Below are 19,290 nucleotides of genomic sequence, written 5' to 3'. Positions count from 1 at the left end.
CTAGCCTAGAACAATTAATATGCCTGTAACAAGCCCCTTTGGAGGCCACATGCAAAGGCTTTTTGTGTTCGTCACAGGGCCCCTGGTTGACACTGTGGGAACCTTTACTTCCCTGTGAACAGAAAGAGGATTAATTTGAGCTTTTAAGGTAAGTTGGACTAAAGGAAGTTAATTTTTATGGCTGTTAAAAAGGAAGCAATTTCTTTGACTTACAGAGAAATATCGTTACCCAATACGCATCGTTATTGTCACGTAAGATTTCTTTGCTTGTATGGAACCTCATTTTACCTTCCTCCTACATGCACCTTTGGAGGAACCTGTCCCTGGCAGTTATTCTTCTGTGAAAGTTGGAGTATATCAGCTAAAGTTTTAACTGTATTAGCTCTACGTATCACCTGATGTGATTGGTTTTGGTAAATTTATTAAATTGCAAAGGGTGCATGCTTTAGATGACTAAATGGGATCAACAGAAAATAGATTCAAATCAGGAGGGCTCCCCATGCACTTATAACCGTGATTAGATCTCACTGAAACCAGGTTTCTCAAACGGCTTACAGGAACTGCCTCAGTGACTGAGTGCACTGGCTTCTACAGTCTGCTGGTTCTTTCTGTGTTCCTGATTTCAGAAAGACTGAATTAAAATGAAACTGCTTGGAGAGCCTCATGGTCTTATGATAAAATAATCGATTTCTCTCACAGTGAGATATTTATAGACAATTTCCCTTGCTTTTTTTGTTCTTTGCAGATTGAAAGCTGCTGGGAGTAAGAAGTAACCCTTCTGAAGACATGATTTCCAGGAAAGTGGTGGGATCTTTTGTCTGTATGCTTGTTGTTACCGTGTTTATCTGGTAAGCATTTGCTGACAAGCTTGGTCATATTTAAAACATCCCGTCTATATCTCTACTGTGGTAAAAAGCATAGCAGCAGAAAAATATGTGGTGCATTTAATGGAAAGCCCCTGTTAGAGCTGTAAGAAAGAACAGTAATTCATATAATAGATAAAGTAACACTAGTAGAGGGAGAAGCCTCTGAAGGGAGACAGAAAAAAAGACCATTGTGTCTGAATTAGGCTGCTAGCACCATATCTGACTCACAAACAAATGCTCAAGTACAGAATATTCCAGTTGCATTTCAATTCAGCCCTTAAAAGAGATGATTATCTGTCTCTTCAAAAGTCCAAAATTACTCCAATGTAACTAGAGATAGCTTTGGAGCTATCAAACATTGTAACTTTCAAACACCAAGAATGTTTGTGGCTTTGAGTATCACTGGCTACAGAGTATGCCTTACAGATTCTCGAGCAAACTCAAACTTTGTTTGAAAGGAATCTGAGATCGGGCATTTCTATTAACTATTAAATTATTTATTACTAAATTATTGTTAATTATACTGTATTTCTGATGTTGCAGTTTACTCTTATTTCACATTGTGGGTAGTTGCATTTCAGTGGTAGTTAAGTGATTGTATAGAAAAATGTATATAGATTGTGATCAAAACTGAAGGGAGAAAAAGCCTATGCAGCCGATTTGTCTGCTATGTAAATTAAAGGACAAACATTTAAAGTTCCTGGAAGTGTCAATATATTGCATATTTATGCGTTTTGGGCATTGCCTTATGTGTTTCCATTTGTGTATGCTTTTCAAAAATGCGTAGCCCTACATTTTGCAGACCACTTGATGTAAATAATAATACTTTGGACCTGATGTTACAAGCTGGATGCTTCTGGACTCGTTTTGACCTGAGCTTCCCATTTATGCCTTAGCAGCAGTATATTACGTTAAAACATGAATACACTGGATCCTATGCTAATTAGTGAAGTAGACACAGTTAGCCAGAGTTACTTGTCAAAATCTGTGCTGGATTCTCAGAACATCTTGGAAAATCCTAGGAAGATATCTTTCAAGATTACCTATCTTAAAATGTTTCTTTGCTATCACAGGGTTATGGCTTGGAATAGAAAAGTGCACTACCTCCCATATTATCTGCCTTGCCCTGAAATCTTGTAAGTATCCCATTTTGTATGTCATGAATAACATAAATCATTATTATAGGAGCTGTACTTCACTGACAGTATAAATGGTTATTAACAAGTAGTCACCATTTTATTGTGGAAACAATTCCACATTTTATGAATCTATAATTAGTCACTCTCTTAAAAGGATAATGATGTAACCTTTTCTGCTTTAGTCTGCTTGCCCTTCAGGACAGCTCTGTATTTGTACAGCATGAGTGAGGCTTTGTTTGTTGTGAGTCACAGACACCAGGACCAACAGGTGAACATTGGCTTTTTTATCAGGGTGTAATCACACATGTGCACATGTACACACAGGATCCCACTGTGCTTTGAGATGCGGATTAAGTATCCCAGCTCGCTAGATGGAGAAATGCCAGTCAGAGAGGTGAAATGAATATTCACATAAGGAGTTCTGACAGCATCAGGAACACCCGCCTAGTCCCCTAATCATGTTTCTTTTCTTCACTCTGTGATCTGTGCTCTCCACTCACTTCATGCATGTATTTGTGTCATGGCAGCACTCAAGTGGCGGACAAGAAGCCTGCTCTGAACCAATGAAAGGGTAGCCGCTTCTCCAGAAACCTTACAGGTTAAGGGGTCAGCTTCACTGCGTGATGCAAACTAACGTACAGTTAAGTGACTTAGTATGGGTCCCAAAAGCTGTCTTGAAGCTGCGTGAAAGAGAATTTACGCTGTGGAAGGGCAGGGTACATGGCCTAAGTGACTTCACTGCCACATTGGACCATAGTTATAACATGACAAGCCACAGCTTTTCCCATCCTTTGTCATGACCTACTGATCTTGTAAAAACAAAACAAAATAAAAAATGCAAATAGAAACAGAGGCATTTCTGATTATTTCAAGCCATTAAAAACCATTGTGCCCAGTAAGATGCTTATTTCCCTGAATGCTGTTTCAAGCATGATATATTTCAGGTAGTTCAGTTATGCAGGGAAGGGAGCACATAGATGACCAGTACTGACAGTCCCTCAACAAGCATGTGCTTCCCTGGATTTTGACCCCTAAATTCTGATTTACCCACAGACTCTGACAGCTGCCAGCATCTCTCTGTCCTTCTTCTGTTGTGTGCTCTGTTTCAAAACTGTTACTCGCCTGACAGCCCTTGAAGGTGCGTACAGGCACTGTCTAACTCTCTCTACCAGGCAGAGCAGTGTGCACAGCAACTGGAGTGAGGACTTGGATGGCTGTCAGTACAGCAGCAGGTCCTGAAGCTGAACCTGGTTTGTATTTTAGGAAAAGCATTACAATCCCTTTCTTTTCCCACCCCATCATGCAGCTCCATGAAACTTCAATATACAGAAGAAAAGTTAATCCAACTTTTCCCACAGTAAGTACCAGCTTTTTGTATTTCTTGACCTTTAAGCTGCTGTTCCTCTGTTCTGGACATATTCATGTATTATTCAGTGGATATTTCTTCCTTTTTACAGGTTATTTTATCAGCAGCCAAGAGTGCTGGCTCCAGAGTAAGTTTATTTGTTTGATCTTTGTCATTTGTTTCTGCTGACTTTTGGTTTGAGTGCTCTGCGGCACTCACAGTTTCAAAGTCCTGGTACACCCTGAACAGTACCTTGTTCCATGAGAAGCCTAACCATATGGGTATGTCTACAGCTGTCTATGCCACTCTAAGATTGAGTTTAGTCACTGTATACTTGTTAACATACCTCCTGTAAATTCCTAATTAATACATTAGCACACACACGCAGCCTGTCTACATGGTTGCTGCCAGGAACTCTTTTGGAGATGAGAGAGATGAAGAGCTGGAAGACAGTGAGAAATACCTTCTGGAACGGTGTTGTAGCTGTTACCAGCTGTGGCAGAGCTTTGAGTCCATTTCAGGGCAAAATCAAGCAGGTGCCTTGTGTGACCTTCAGCAATGATTTCAGCTAACCTGCTGGATCTTAGGCTGGAACAAATTGCGGGTATTCACACAGCCAAGTCCCTGTGAGAAGCCGTCAAACCAGTGAGTTTAAACAGACATGGAAGCTTTCAGGCAGCAGCAGCAAAGAAGTGACTTAGGCAAACACTCCTTGCCAGCTCATGTTTGTCAGCAGTCTCCTTTGGGCCAGCTCCTAATACCTGGCTCTTATCTCTAGCAGTTCACCTTCAACAGCCGTCATTCTTTTGCATGTTAATAAACCCACCCTGTTGGTACATATCTTCCCGCCCCAACCCCCGCTATTTCAACAGGCTGTGCTAGGCCTGAATATTTCTCTCTTCCATATTGGAATAAATTAATGTGCGAAATCAGCTAGCATATATTGGACTAAATGAGGAGAGAATCTTGTAGCTTTTAGTGCTCTATGTCCTCTGAAGGGAGTTCACTAGCACACACTGTGAGGATGCATACCATGGAAATGAGTCATTGGGAAACCCAGTACAGCCCTTAAAAATGAAATGAAAAAGTGCCCTACTTAGAGGAGCAAACTTGCAGATTTCCTTTTCTTTCTTTCTCTCTCCCCCCTCATACAGAAAGGGATAATTAACCCAGAAAGAGAACAGTTCAGTTAGTGCATTTCCAACAAACCAAATTCTTCTTCCTGTATAATTTAATCTTTTAATCATAAGCATTATCATAGGAGGGAGTGAAATTGTTATTCTTGTATCCACTCAGACTGACAGTATTAGATCTGGGTTGAAAGCATACTGCTGCCTCAGCTATCAAACTGCTCCCCACAGGTCCCTTGGTTTGGTTCTTGTGCTATTATTGCTTGGGAGCGTGTCAGATGGGAGACTGCCTCAGCCTCCAAATGTGACCATGTGCTGCGCGTGACAAATTTCATTAGCAAAGGGCTACAGATCATGGTCTGGGGCGAATGTGAGCAGGCTAGGGAAAATTACACATCATAAATGGCATCTTGTTTTAGAAAGGTAAGAAAGAAACCCTGAAAACAAAAAAGAAATTTGAAATAGCATTGCATAGCTGTAATAGGGCATAATCAGACTCTACTGCATGTATATTCAATATTTCCACTACCCACACAGGAGATTGAGGATTTGCTATAACTTTGTTACACATTTGCATGCTGGCTCACATACAGAATTTTAAATTATATCTGAATGTGTTACAGCTATATATAAATACTGGAAAAATAAACTGTCATGCCACAAGCTGTGTTTTAATAACACAGCAATGGTGTATATTTTTATAGTAAAGATTTTCATTTTATTACTTGTATTTTAATCTGTATGTAGCAATCTGCACCAGACTGATAGCAAATATGCATAGCTTCTCATTCTGTGAGTTCAGTGGTCATTAGACTCCTCAGCAGAAAAGGCCTATGAGCGTAAGTGAGATTTTAGTAGATCCTCGGGTTTTTGCCAATTTGTTAAACAGTGCTTACTTTCATCCCAGGAACTGAAACGTCCGTGCTTTGTAACTGTAAACAAGAGGGCAAGGGAAAAAATTCTGAAGATAATACTATCCATAGTGAGTTAATGCTGATACACACACTCTTCTTCTAGCTGCCTTTTTAGTGTTTCTTTCCCATTTACTGGCCTTGAAACAAAAAGGAACAGTTACACTTCATTAACGCTCCCTTTCTTTTCCTTCAGGCGTCAGGATGTGCTGACAGTCACACCATGGCTGGCCCCCATTGTCTGGGAAGGAACCTTCAATTCTGAGATCCTACAGGCCACTGAATCTCACCATAGGGGAGACAGCCTTCACCACTGGAAAGTAAGTGAACCGCTCAGTGGGCACAGTTCTTGGGTTGATATACTTCCACCGTGGAAAGATCATTTTGGCTTTTTTTGCCCTTAGCAGAGTTCTGAAGTCTGCCCCGATCTGTAGTAAACTTTTATGCCCATGTATTGTGTCCATAGTCATAAATACCTGCAAGGTAACAGACTCAACACCTAAGGTACCTGAAGCATGGGCAGTATTTTCAAAGAACTAGCATGTTCTTTCGTTGGTCAACAGAGGGATAATCCACTTGTTCCTTGTCTTCCACTATACTTTACCTATTGCATGTGCAGCGTATGGATCCTTGCAGCAATAGCTAGTCAACATTCTTCATCCCTTTTCTTCCATTAAAGTACCCTTCATAACCCACCACACACCCCCTTGTCCCTGCTGTGCTGTTCGTGTGTTGTGTCTGCACAGATACACAAGGTTTGTGGGCCACTTCTTGGAGTCAGCAGAGAAGCATTTCATGAAAGGCTATCGGGTGAACTATTATATCTTCACTGACAACCCCAAGACAATTCCCAATGTCCAGCTGCAACCTGGACGAAGGCTTGTCATTGTCCCCATCAAGAAATACCCCAGCTGGCAAGAGATCTCCATGCGCAGGATGGAGGCCATAAACAAGCACATAGCTGAGATGAGCCACCAGGAGTTGGACTACCTCTTCTGCCTGGACATTGATATGGTGTTGTACAACGCCTGGGGCCTGAAACCCTGGGTGATACAGTGGCAGCCATACACCCTGGTTATTTCAATGTCCCTCGAAGCCAGTTCCCTTATGAGAGGAGGAGATCTTCAGCAGGCTACATCCCTGATGGAGAAGGGGACTTCTACTATGGAGGAGCTGTGTTTGGAGGGCTGGTCCAGCAAGTCTATGAGCTCACCAAGACTTGCCACATGACCATCCTGACGGACAAAGCCAATGGGATCATGGCAGCCTGGCAGGAAGAAAGTCATCTCAATAGGCACTTCATCTCCCACAAACCCTCCAAGGTGCTTTCTCCAGAGTATTTATGGGATGACAGGAAACCAAAACCCCCTGAAATTCACCTCATACGTTTTTCCACAGTGGATAAGAACTACAAAGAGATACGAGCTTGACCATCTGATCCCTGCAGAGACGTCCTCCACACAATCAAACCCACTGAATATTAGCTTCCACAGAACATGCCCCACCATCAATTTTTGTTCCCAGTGTGAACAAACTGAGCAAGGAACCTGTGGGTAGTTTCTGTGGACAACAGGAGTCTTAATGCATTTTGGAAGCAGCAGCCAAAGTGGAGGTGAGAATGAAAAGGTTTCTAGATTCCTAATCTTTGTAAATACAAGCATCCCACTTAAGGCTGCAGCCCGCAAAAAGCCATGCAAAAGGCCAGTTATCAAATGCGAGGCTGTCCTTATAGCAAGGCTGCAGATGCTTTTGCCTGAGCATTTTCCTGAGGCCTAGCAAGATGAAAACGGTATTTGACATTCCTGTGAAGATGACCTAGAGTTTTAGTAAAGACTTTTTCACTTAACAAAAAAAAATGGACTTCGCAGGGCAATAAATTTTTGTGCATTGTGACTTAAACTCATACCCTTTATCAGGATCAGGAGGAAACTTGTGCCCAGAGTAAGTTATCCCTGATCAGTGTGCAGCAGGATTTCTTGGACCTTCCTAGCAGGGAGCTGGTGCAAGCCATTGCCAGTAAGAATTCTGGTCTGACAGGACAAATAGTGTGAATTCATACAGCAGTTATCTTCCAAATTCCAATCTGTGTTTTGGAGACCCAAGTTTAGACAGAACTGGCACAGCTTAGACCTAGCCTGAACTTTTTTGGGTTTATTTCAATCACAGATGTGCTCTGAACCTTTTCCCTGATACATGTCTCTGTAGATCAAGTAATCTTTTCCAACACAGAAAATCTGGTATTGAGAGGTTCATGTTCCCATCCATTGCTTCAATCCTTTCCAACTTTTCTAAGCTCTGTAAAATAAATTGGCTAGAAGCTGCTGGAACTGACAGTAAGAGCTGATGCATTTCCAACAAACAGGATGATTTAATTTTATAATGAAATGCTCTAGTGAAACTGTGAGTTCAGTGTAGAGCTGGAAGTAGGCTGGGGTTAACGTTTTCTTTGCATGAATGTGATGAGAAGCTGAACCAGGCATTTTACATCCTTTAAAGCCTGACAGCTCACTCGGGTGAATGGGGAGGGGGGGTTTCAAACACAGGAGAACAGCCATGGCTTGCCAACGAGGACTGCATAATTGTCAACTGAGGTCACAGCATGGAGGTTCGTGTGTCACCTCCCTTGCTGCAGCATGTCTGCCATAAAATCTTCTCCATTACCTCCTGAGGCGTGCTACCACAGGGCTTTGCAAGTCTGTGCCATGCTCATTTAACGTGAGCAGGGAGAGAGACCACAGGAGCAGCAGAGGACAGTGGTGCTGTACAACGTGGAAAGGAGAAGCAGGGGTGAAAGGGCTAAGCTGACTGTTTCTAAGGGAACAGTTTAAAAAAAAAAAAAAAAAAAAGGAAAAGAAAAGAAAAAAAGGCTTATTTGGCAGAGAGAGAGAAAAGGGGGAAGAGGTGCCTGACTGTTCTTGCTTCTTTTCACATGAGGAAATTGCTGTATGGCAGTGTATCAAGTATTCAGAGCTTTAGGGCCCCATCACTGATTGCAGATGACTTAACGAGCCATTTCAGTCCTGTGTGAGCTGGCTGAAAATGGCACTTGCCAGTGTCATTGTAGGCATTTCGTCTTCCAGACAACTAATTAGAAAAGCTTTCACAGTACCCATAATATAAATAAGGTACACAGAATACCTTCAGCCCAAAACCCCTAGTGGCAGTTGGATCTGTTGATTCATGCTTTATCCAGCAAAAGGTCTACCCTATTATATTTTCTCCATGTTCTTAGTAATGTGGTGCTGCAGGAAGACACCCCACTGCATAACTAAACCAGAACTGAATCCCCTGTGAAGATGTCTGTCTGGTAACCGGGCGCCTCATCTAAGCCAAAAGGGTGAAGAAAGATCCTTATCTAAATATTTCCCAAAAGATGTATTCCCTCCAAACCCAGGAATAATACTGTATATTTCTTATTTGGAAAGCAGTTAAGTGTCCAAAAGCCATGACTGAAACTAGGGTCTCATTATGCTAGCTGCTATATATATGCATATGGATTCTTTTACAAGCCAGAAGGAACTGCCTAGTCAGAGCTGCACAGGACAAGCCAGATAATTCTATCTCCCGATATCAGTATCAAGCTCACAATACATGGCTGGACTGGGCTAGATCTCTTAGAAAAGCATTCAGATCCAATAAAAACATGGAGTGATGTAGCAGCCACATATCCATAGATCAGCTGTGCCAATGGCTAATTGCCTTTGTGCCTTAATTCTGCTCTAAATTGGTCTGTGTTTGTAGGCATTGGGCTTCATTCTGCCATACTAAATTACATGAATTCCCATGTGGATACTCATAGCCTATACTAAATCCACTATGAGACGACGTTCTCCAGCACAAATGATGTGTGACCGAGGGCAGTCTGTGTTTCTGGGGTTCCTGTTCTGAAATACTTTTATAATAGACTTGCTCTCCAGCTCTGCTTCCGAGCCACCTTTTGGCCAAATCCAGGACCCCGTGACCCTGTGATTGACACAGTAATGGCCTGATTTGTGCAGTGTGAAACATATTTATCTTCCTGGCAGGCCTGCGGCTTCTCCCCAGGGGAAGGTCTTGTGTCACATGTTACGTGACACAGTTCTGCTTGACAGGGCTGTGATTTGAAGCAGTACCTAGAAACTCCCTGTGTCTCCAGAAACACACTCCCCAGTGCAGTGTGGGAGATGCTCCCTGAATCAGCTCGTGCCCTCCTCTAATTAACGAAAGCCTGGGCTTTTGTTGTCATCTCCTGCTGATTAATCCCCTTCCCCCAACACCAGCAGCAAGCTTTCTCATTTGGAGTGTGCAGCCTGAGGCTTGTGGGCAGTGTGGGAGCTTCACAAGGACCTACTTTCTGATCTGAATTCCCCACCAACATCCATTGCTCAGTGGGGAAACTGAGGCACAGGGTAACAAGGCATCAGAGCGACACTCTTGCATGTGAGGTCTTCCTCCATTCGCCACAGGGGACAACACTGTCTTGCCTGTCCTTGTGCCAAAGGAATTTGGATGTGGAAACACGCACGCAGTACTGCATGAAAAGTGAATCACCACATGTAAATAAATCATCAGCCGATTTATGCTGCCTGAGGATCTGATGATGCTTTCAAGGTATTTCTGACTCAGGCCCCTGTTTGTCCTTAACTAAGCCTCAGATCAGTAGCTTGTTGCCTTCCCAAGGGCCCCTTGTTCCTTCCATCCCTTCCTTTCTGCTCGGCTGGAACAGACTCATCATTCATTGTCTATCTAATTTAAGAACCCATCTGACAGGCTTTTTCTTTTCTTGTCCTGGCTGGTGACTTGTGTGGTGCGTTCATGCCAAAGGGAAGACTTCTTTGGGGGGCAAGAAACAGAAGCTTCCAGCACTGAAGATGATCCTAGGTGGGGCCAGGCTGTGATCCTCTCGTTCTCCCCACGGACAGGACAAGAATCATTCCATTAAACCAAACTAGCACCCTTTCCCACTCCTATTTGGATTCCCTTAACCCTCCCACGGGTGCTGGTGTCTGACATTATTGACCAGAAAAAGTCATTTTGAACCACTTTGGTATGCAGCGGTAGTTACAAAAGGACTGCCTTCTCTGAGATCTGTGGCTGGGGGGCATGGAAACAAGATGGTCTTTGAGCAGACGCAGATGAGGAAGGATAAGAACATCAGTTATACATTCCCTGCACAAAACCAGTTGGGAATAGCCATATACGCCTGGCTGGCTAAACGCAGTTAAAGCAGTACGGTAGTAGAAAGGAGCTGGATTCTGCGAGCTCACTGCCAGAATGACTGGCTTTACTCTTCTACCCTCTATCGTACCTGTTCAGAGAAGGGACTGTCTCGTGTCCATGCAGGGGCCAGCCTTGACCCGTCACTAATGAATATGAGACAGACGGAGTGAGGTTTTTTCTCGGGGGGAATTTGCTCTAATCTCAAAGGGCAGCTCTAAGCACCAGGGTTCCTATTTTCTCACTTGAATCCTCCCCTGCTCTGCTTCACCCCACTGCCCCAGCAAGTCCCTGTGGGATCCCTGGGGGTGACACACACACAGAGCAGCAGGTGTCCAGGTGGAGTGACAATGATAGCACTGGGCGCTTTCAGGGACAGCAGGAACTGGAGAAGGAATTGATAGGAATGGGTTGCACTTTGCTCACGCTAAATCACCACTCCTGCAGTTCTGCTCCACATGTAGGTCCACACAATCAAATAATTTAGGAAAGGGTTCCTGGCAAAATGCATCGGAGGAATGACTTTTAAATGTCTGCCTACCCACCCGACTCCCTCCTTTTCTCAAAATGTAAGAGTAACGCTGTACTGACTCGACTTTTCTCAGGCTATATTTAGACTAAACATAGATCCACCAAATGTTGCTGTTTCATGTAAAACTAGTATGACGCGACACGAATCGAAAGGCAGCCTTAACCAGAAACCTCTGCTGCTTGTGTGCCCACCTCATCCCCCTGCTCCCCCCTCTGAACCTTTAGCTAATTTAAAGCAAGTTAGATGAGTACAAATTACTTTTAAAAAGTGCTTCATTCTAGGGCGAGGTTGTTGGGGTTTTTTTGTAGTGAGTTTTGCCAGCAGCAAATTACCTAGTTATAGACCTTTTGAAGTATGTATTTTCCCCACTGTTCAGCACTGACACCATTACTATAATTAGAATGATGTTGCTCAGTGGCAGCATCTCGTGCCAGCAGGAGCGCCCTGGCAGCACCTCGCCCGTTCCTGGCCATGCTCCCCCCAGGAGCCGCTGGTTCTGCTGCCCTGCAGCCCTGGGGAGCTGGAGGGGCAGATGTGGGGGGCTGCGCCTTGTCACCAATTCCCACTGTCGCCCTGGCAAAATTGTTTTTCCCGCTGGGTGGCTCCCGGGGCAGGGGCTCGTTAGACACGGGGGCACCTGTGGGTGCCGGGTGTGTGTGTGGGTCCCCAGGTGTGCACCCCTGAGCCGGGAGCGCTGCACTTGGCCTTGGCGAGTGACGCAGCCGTCTCCTGACATCACTCTACGATGGCACATGTCATCGGCCTCATAAATATAAACGGTGGGTACCGGAGCCGTTCACGTGCAGCCTCTCCGTTTCCAGGGCAACCCCGCTGGCTCAGCAGCTCACGCTCCAGCACCTCGACGGCGCACCCCGACCTCCGGCAGCTTTTTTTCCCGGGGTCCCTCCGTGCCCCCGAAACCCATGAGGCAGCCGGGGGCAGGTGTCTGCGCGCTGCCGGCACGGCCCCAGTGCGGCGGGGTGCCGGGCTCACCTCCTTAGAGGTGCCCCGCGGGGCGGGGGGGCTCGCCCGCCGAATGACCCGCTCCTCTGCCCTGAAGCTCCCCTCTATTTATAGCTCGCCAGCCGCGCAGTGCCCCCCCCCCGCGCGTCCCCGGCCAGCGCTGCAAGGTCCGTTCCTACGGCCCCGCGCCATGGCACCCAAGCAGGCGTGGGGGCGCAGGGCACTCGGCGGAGGCGGCACCTGCAGGGGTACACCCCCCCGCCGCGCACCCACCTGCCGGCGCCTCCCCGGGATGCGGGGGCCAGGCCGGGCGGAGCCGGGCACGGCCCCCGCCCCCCGGCAGCGGCGCCCCCGCCCCGCGCGGTGCCGCCCCGCTCGGCTCTCCCGGCCTCGGCTCTCCCGGCCGCGCTCGGCGCTGGCGGCGGCTCCCCGGGGGCGGCGGGGCCCCATGGCCGGCGCGCTGCGGGCCCGGCCGCCGGGCGGCGCGGAGGGGCGCTGAGCCCGGCCCCGCGGAGCCCCGGAGCGGCCGGCGGAGGCTATGCGCGGGGCACCATGATGATCGACACTCAGGTGAGCTGCGCCTTTCGCCCGCCCGCTTTGTCCCCCCGGGGCGCTGCCAGGGTGCCCCGGCTCCGGGGCGCAACCGCGGGGGGAGCCGCGCTCGGTCCCTCCGGCACCCGGCTTGGGGGGGGGGGGGGCTCGGGATGAGTCCGCGGTGCGCCCAACGCGTGTGCGGTGCCGGGGAGCGGGTGGGCTCTGGCGGTGATGTCCTGGGGGTCGGCAGGTGCCTGTCCCTCGCTGCCGGCTGGCGTAGGGGGATACCGTCCAGCCCCTGCTCTGCGGCGTGAGCTTTGGCGAGGGGGAAGCAGCCTTTGCGGGGGTGTGCGTGCGTGTTTGTGGATCTCATGGGGGTTTTTTTTCGCTTTCTCTCTGCGCAATGGGTAAGTGCGGCCAGCAGAAGTGGAGATGAAGGATTGAGAGCGAAAGCAAGACAGTTCGGGACAGGGTCTGGCTGTCACTGCGATGCTGCAGCCGTTCATGGGCTGCGTGGCCGCTGGCAGGCTGCGAGGCTGCTGCGTGCTGTGCCAGCGAGCCGGGGCTGCAGCTTGCCAGGCAGCGCCGGGGCCAAGGGGCACCAGGAGGGCCCTTGTTCCTGCCTGGTGTGTCTGTGAGGCTAAATGAAGCCAAATTGAGCCGAGGTGGACTAAAGCTCTACGCTCACAAACCCACTGGTGCTTTTGGGGCAGGGGAGGGTGAAGCGAAGGCATGACATGTGGGGGTCTCGCCAGTGGCACTCTGGTCCTGATGCTCCTCTGAGTGTGTTCATCCTCGTGTTCCTCTCCCACCGCAACCCCTTCCCAGGGAAGGAGGGTCTGTGCTGCTGCCCTTGTGGGGGTGGTGGGAAGGTAAGTGGGCAATACTGGCTCCTGGGAGCCCAAGAATGAATAAAGGGAAGGGCTGATGCTGTGATGGAAAAGTGGGCTGGGATCCATTTTTGGACTGGAAAATGTGCATACCAGAGCCGCCTCCTGCACCCAGTGGGTCCATTTGGTCTGGGCCTCATTTGCCTTGATCTAGCCCTGTAACCAAAAGCTAAATAAGCTCTGTTGGGGGTAAGTGTGTGAGGCAGGAGCTGGTGCCAGCATGCATGCATGTGGGATTGTGGCACATCTCTTTGGAAAAGGGGATTGGCAACCAAAATACCAGGGTTTGGATCCTGACCCTGCCAAGGGTCAAGAACAAGAGTACTGTCACCATGGCTGTGAACTGGGGAGCATAATCTTGCTGGGAGATCCAGAAGATTAAAGGCATAAAGCTGTCTGGAAAAAGATGTCAGCCTGCCTTCCATGTTGGGGAATGCAGGTTGCATTCCTACAGAGTGCTTTGTATTAAGGTCTCAACTTTAGCCTTCATGTCACTTTTTATACTTAGTCCCATTTTATATATGGGTAAACTGAGGCACGTAGAGGTATTTGTTACAAGCCTGGGATTCTGCATGGCGGGTGTTACAGTGGAGAGCACAGGTTAGAAGTCCTGATTCTGCCTGCATGTCCTGCATGAAAAGGATGAGCCATTTTGCTGTTTGAGGGGTGCAATTCATTGAAGTCCTGTCACTTGTGACTACTAGTTAAGAGGAATTTCCAGCTGTGCCTGCAGCCGCACCCTGCCAGTTCTTATGGCTGTACAACTACATTTTTCATGCCTCATAAATGTTTCTCTCCCTGGTTGCTAAGGGAAAGACCCACACAAACAACTGGGAAAACTGAGTGCTGCAAAGTAAATAAGCTGAGCAAACAACAAGATTCTTTTTTTCATCTCCGATCTAATTGCTGCAGGTGTGTTGTTCAGGGTGTCATGACATGTGAAAGCGAAGGTTCATGTGCAAAGGTGAACTGCAGCCTTTAAAACCGAAACCTGCACGTGAGTCAGAAGGTGGCTTCCATCCTGAACCAAGCTCCCAGAGGCTGCAGACTCATCCCCTCTCTCTCCTTTACCGGCCATTTGGGCTGGAGAAGGGAACAGATGGTGGACAAGCAGTCTTGGGGCTGGCTGAGGGCAGGACGCAGAGTGCCTGAGTGCAGGCAAGCAAGGCTGGAGCTGAATTTGTTTGTGTCTCTGTCATCTGCTGGGAGGCAGAGAAGGGAGCTGTGTCTGAAGTGACTCCAATGGCTAGGAGTTAAGTCTTGGTGGTGCTCTGCCACGGGCACGAGGGTGAGTTGGCAACAAGTGACAGCAAGCGAGAGTCCAGCTGGCAGCAGGGTCTGGGAGGAAGCTGGTAGAGAGATGAAAAGTCCCTCCTCAGTGTGGTTCAGCTGCTCCATCTGGAGCTCCCACTCATGCATGTGTGTATGTGCCTGCAGACAGGGCTGATCAGACGTGAGCAGAGGATGCAATGACTGCTGTAGGCTCCAAGATAAATCTCTGGGATACTGTAATGATTGATTTGACATCCTGTAGCTCAGTGCAGTTCATTATCTTCAGGGTCAGTTTGCTTTGAGATGGCTCTTTATGTGAAGAAAGGAGGGGCCTTCCAGAACTTTGTTTATTCTGGGCATCTTTGGGGTTGTGTTTTTTCAGTTCCTTGCAGTGTTTTCGCTGTGCCATTCCCTACGTGGTGCCTGGCTCCTGGACCTTAAGAAGCAGGGGTCCTGATCTTGCATGGTAATCTGAACAGCAATCTGCACTATCCATCAATGCCGGTTTTGCTTCTGATACCTTTCCCATTGCTATAGCAACACATGTCTCGTGGAGGATGTCAGCACGCTTTCCAGGCAGTGTATGCAGAGAACCAGCTTCACCTGCCACCAGACTGCAATCACTTGTGGAGCACGGGTGGCTAACAGGCAACTACACACAGCTGCTGGGGCTGGAGGTGCAGAGAAAACGCTCTCAGCCCCCTCAGGCTGACCCTGCTCTCACCAGGTGTCCCCTGACAAAGAGCATCTGGCAGTGCATGGTATCTAGTGCCAGGATCTGAGATTTCTTTCCAAAGGAGATGCTGGGGACGGTGTCAGCTAGCTTGCTAAGGCTCCGCAAGTGTTAGGGGCTGTTTGCCTCTTCCCCCCTCCCCTTGCCTGTAGAGAGGCTGGAAGATGTGCTTCACCTGCAGGGTGCTGATGGAGGAGGGAGGTTGTTTGCCTGCCTTTACCGAGTGAGCTTGCTTCACACCCTGCAATCACAAAATGGGCTCTGGGACACTCTCTCGTTCTGCTCTGCCTCCCCATCCTGCCGTCCTTTGCTCTTCTATGCAAACCAGAGGCTGTGCCCGGTGGTTCAGCTGCGGGTGGCTGTCAGGGCTGCGGTAGGGTTGCTTTCCCCCTGCAGGGCTGCTTGCTGCTGCCTCCGTGCCTGGCTTGGTGCTGGCTGGGGCTGCGTTCTGCACGCCACGGTGACGCGGTGCCAGCCTGCCCGAGTGCCTTGCGTGGGCAGGCCGCGGCTGTCGGGGCGCTCGGGGCCAAGTGGGGCTGTGCAGCAGATGGCACTGTTGTTTTCCCTATGAGTTACTGCCTGGGTTTTTTGCCTTCATCAGTGCTGAGAAGTGGCAGTGGTGACGCGAGCTGGGGCATGGCAGGCGCCTGGCTCTTGGAAAGGGACGTGCGTGCCAGGCTGGGCTCTGCTGCGAGGAGCAGATCCGCTCAGCGGAGCTTGATGTTTGCATCTTGCTCACCGAGGAGAAGCTGTTTAGCTTCTTGGTGATGATTAATATGAGCCGGCTCCATCCTTGGAGACCTGAGGTCCAGTCCCAAAGCTGCTGTGAGACCTCAGCAAGGCCATGTCAATGACCGTGTCCCTGGTATGAAAAGAAAGCCCTGATCCACAGCTCCCTTTTGTGCTGGTTCCCACTGTTACCAGTCAACCCATCCCCCAGCTTTCCCTAGCACTCTGTAAACAACAGGCAAGCGCCTGACCTTTCCATCAGCAGCGGCTGGGAGAGGGGCCTTTGCTGCTTTCCAGGCTGCCACATCTGCGCTGGTGTGGGTGCAGGAGGACCGAGATAGGTGCGTGGGGCGGTGTGGTGGAACACGCTGCCGGGCACTCAGGAGTGGCCGCGGCAGCTGCTGGCAGCGACAGAGCAGAGCTGTGTGGGGGACAGCTCAGCACCCAAACATGCAGTTTGCTCTGCCTGGGGCCAGCCCCCAGCTGCTGCGGGATCTGCTGGCAGCGGCGGAGCCTCCAGATGTTAGTAGGTTTTCCTGCTGGGCCTGCCAGAGTCCAGCCTGAGTGACCTGGAGTGAGGGTTCACCCATCTGTTTTCCTTGGGGATTTGCATTTTAAATTACTTGATTTCTTGGGGACCTTTCGGCTCCCAAGTCATGCCAGGTGCGCCTGCGCATTCACCCTCAGCCCTCGGCCCCTTGTCACCTAGCGCGCTCGGAGCAGGCGCTCTGCGGGATATCTCTATGGATATTCACTTTCTCTGTTGATATTCCCCTGCATTGCAAGTTTTGGCCATGGGTCAAAGACAATGTTTGTAGACATGAGCTGACGTCAAAGGCGGCTTGGTGGTGGTGTGCCAGGGGATCACAGAGTTCCCGCTCCCTGGAGGCCTGGGAGCACAGTGGGAGTTCATCCTCTGCACAGATTTACAGCCCGCTCTGCGTTTGCTGAGCGGTGCTCTGGTGGGCCCCGCTGGCTCCTGCCCTCCTGTGCTCCGGGATGGAGAACATCGCGTGTTCCCTTGAGGAGGTGTAGCTGCAATACTGTGTCCTTCACTCTGCCTGCCTGCAGAGAGATTTCAAAGGTGGGGGGGGAGGAAGGAAAGGGGCAGGGCTGAGGGGGTCGGGGGGGGGGGGGGGGAGGAAGGGGCACAGCTGTGCTCCGATGGGTCACTTGCCTGCTGTTGCTCAGAGAGGGTGGAGAAGCCCTCCTTTGGTCTGCCCTGCTCCTGTGTAAGATCTGGAGAAAATCAGGCTTTAGACGTGGCACCAGAGCTCTGGGATGTCAAGGCCTCCCAGATAAGGCTCCACACTTTCCTGTAGGATTTAGAAAGGAAAGGGAGGAGTGGGGGAGAAAATGAGGTGTGGTGTAGATACAGACTGCTGTAACCAGTGCTGTTAGGAGGGATTGCTTGTGTGACAGAGAAACACTCCTGGCATTATCAGAGGGGAGGATGTGCTGCTGGGGTGCTGGTTGCTGGCCCAGCCTAGAGGTGATGCTCTGCCGGGATTCACTGTGTGGCCTTGGGAACCTGCTTGCAGCTTCCCCGAAGGCACATGCTGGCTGATACTACCCTGAAAGCTGTGTCTGGCTTGCACCCTTGTGGGCTTCTCGGGACGTCCACTGTTCCTTTTTGTCTTTTCTCCTCTGTGCAGTTCCAATCTGTTCCCTGCTCTCTGGCTATGAACACCCTGCCGAGCCTGAAGGCAGGAAGCAAACACTGCAGAGGCCACGTTCAGTGCCGAAGGAGCCTGCCTGGCTCCATGCAGGCTGTCGGCACGGGCTGGGGAGGTTGGGGTCATCTCACAGGCAGGCCGTAGGCCCCTTTGAAATCTTTGACAGCTGCTCTGCTCTTTTGGCCCTGCTGCCTCCATCTCACAGCGGATTTCCCACCGTGTGTTTCCTGCCTGTCCCTCTTGGCCCTGTGTCCCATACGGTCGTGGCTCTCCGCCTCCCTGGGGAACAGACGCCACCGGCATGAGAAACAGCAATAGGCGGCCAGAGTGTCACGGCAAGGTCCAGGGCAGGCGGAAACACTCTGGTCGGGATGGCTCTGCTGCATACCCTGCTCAGAATTACAGGGAGCAGGAATATGGCCAACCCTTGCCTGCTTTCTAGCTCTTTTCCAAGGAGGTTGAGCAGCCCCAGGGGGAGGACCAGCGGTCAGGTCTGCTGGGAAGGGATGGAGGTGTCTTCCCATGGCAGTGCTGGTCGTGGTGTGCAAAAGCTTTGGCTGTGCAGACCCAGAAAACCGCTGCTGCCTGTGCTGTGGCGTGTCTGCGGGGCAGATCTGGTGGGTGCACACTGGGAGAGGGCAGCTGGTCCGGGACAGGGGCAGCTGAGGGAGGAGGCTGAGCTGTGACTGTTCGGAGGCTGGAGGAACAGTGGGGTCTGTTCTTTTTCTCTGGGAGAGGTCCCAGGTTAACTGCCTCATGCCCAGCAGGTCAAGGGGAGTAGAAGTCTGTTCCTCATGCAAACGCTCAGGGCTTGTGGGTGTTTAAGGGCTCTGTTTTGCTTGGCAGAGGTTGAAAGTCACAGCAGGCTTCAAACCCTCCCATTCAGCATTTCCATGGTGACAGGCAGGCACTTCTGGTGGCTGTGCTGTCCTTGGTGGCACCAAAATAACAAGGTGTGATGGGTTTGCAAGCCAGAGCCTGTGGCCCCGCAGCTTTGTTCCACTACGGGGGAGCTGGAAAAGGCTCCTTCCCCAGTGCTCATGGAGGGTAGTTTATTTTGCCTGCAGTGGGAGAAGCACTAAAAGGAGGAAGGATTTTGTTTGAGAGCTGTGCCTGGCCTCCTGCTCCGTCACTGCACGTGGCACTGATGGGGATGCCTGCAGCATTGTGTCCCCTGACAAAAGAACCCATCCTGTGCTTCTGCATTCATAACCCATCATGGAAAATATTAGACCCGGCAATTTGCACTGCTGTGTGAATAACTAATTGAAAGGGAGGGGAGATGACTGATATATGCTTCCACAGTATGGGGAAGGTGCATTTCTGCCTGTGGAAAGGCATTTATCTCCCTCCTGTCACAGCACAGACCCTCCT

The 19,290-nt window shown here is 49.6% G+C and overlaps 3 protein-coding genes across 4 annotated transcripts in view; all 3 read left to right on the top strand.

Moving 5' to 3' along the window:
- CCDC180 (coiled-coil domain containing 180) overlaps nt 1-148 on the top strand; it is a 29,357-nt gene extending 29,209 nt beyond the window's left edge. For both annotated transcript variants that reach the window (XM_055719786.1, XM_055719785.1), the window contains one exon: nt 78-148. The gene's annotated coding sequence lies outside the window, so the exon portion shown is untranslated. The remainder of the gene's footprint in view (nt 1-77) is intronic.
- Nucleotides 9-9,950, top strand: GBGT1 (globoside alpha-1,3-N-acetylgalactosaminyltransferase 1 (FORS blood group)). The gene is given in 9 exon segments (XM_005442044.4): nt 9-148; nt 746-848; nt 1,940-2,002; nt 3,312-3,362; nt 3,463-3,498; nt 5,588-5,659; nt 5,661-5,711; nt 6,138-6,421; nt 6,424-9,950. Coding segments are annotated over 8 exon segments (1,017 nt in total). The 5' UTR covers nt 9-148; nt 746-786; the 3' UTR covers nt 6,822-9,950.
- Nucleotides 9,951-12,465: 2,515 nt separating this feature from the next.
- Nucleotides 12,466-19,290, top strand: part of RALGDS (ral guanine nucleotide dissociation stimulator) — a 61,510-nt gene continuing 54,685 nt past the window's right edge. The window contains exon 1 of the mRNA XM_055719683.1: nt 12,466-12,652. Coding sequence (XP_055575658.1) covers nt 12,635-12,652 — 18 coding nt within the window. The 5' untranslated portion in view covers nt 12,466-12,634. The remainder of the gene's footprint in view (nt 12,653-19,290) is intronic.

Source organism: Falco cherrug, chromosome 9, assembly GCF_023634085.1.
Source record: "Falco cherrug isolate bFalChe1 chromosome 9, bFalChe1.pri, whole genome shotgun sequence".
Lineage (NCBI taxonomy): Eukaryota > Metazoa > Chordata > Aves > Falconiformes > Falconidae > Falco > Falco cherrug.
The sequence above is the reverse complement of the archived record's forward strand: the minus strand, read 5'-3'. Positions and strand labels throughout refer to the sequence as shown.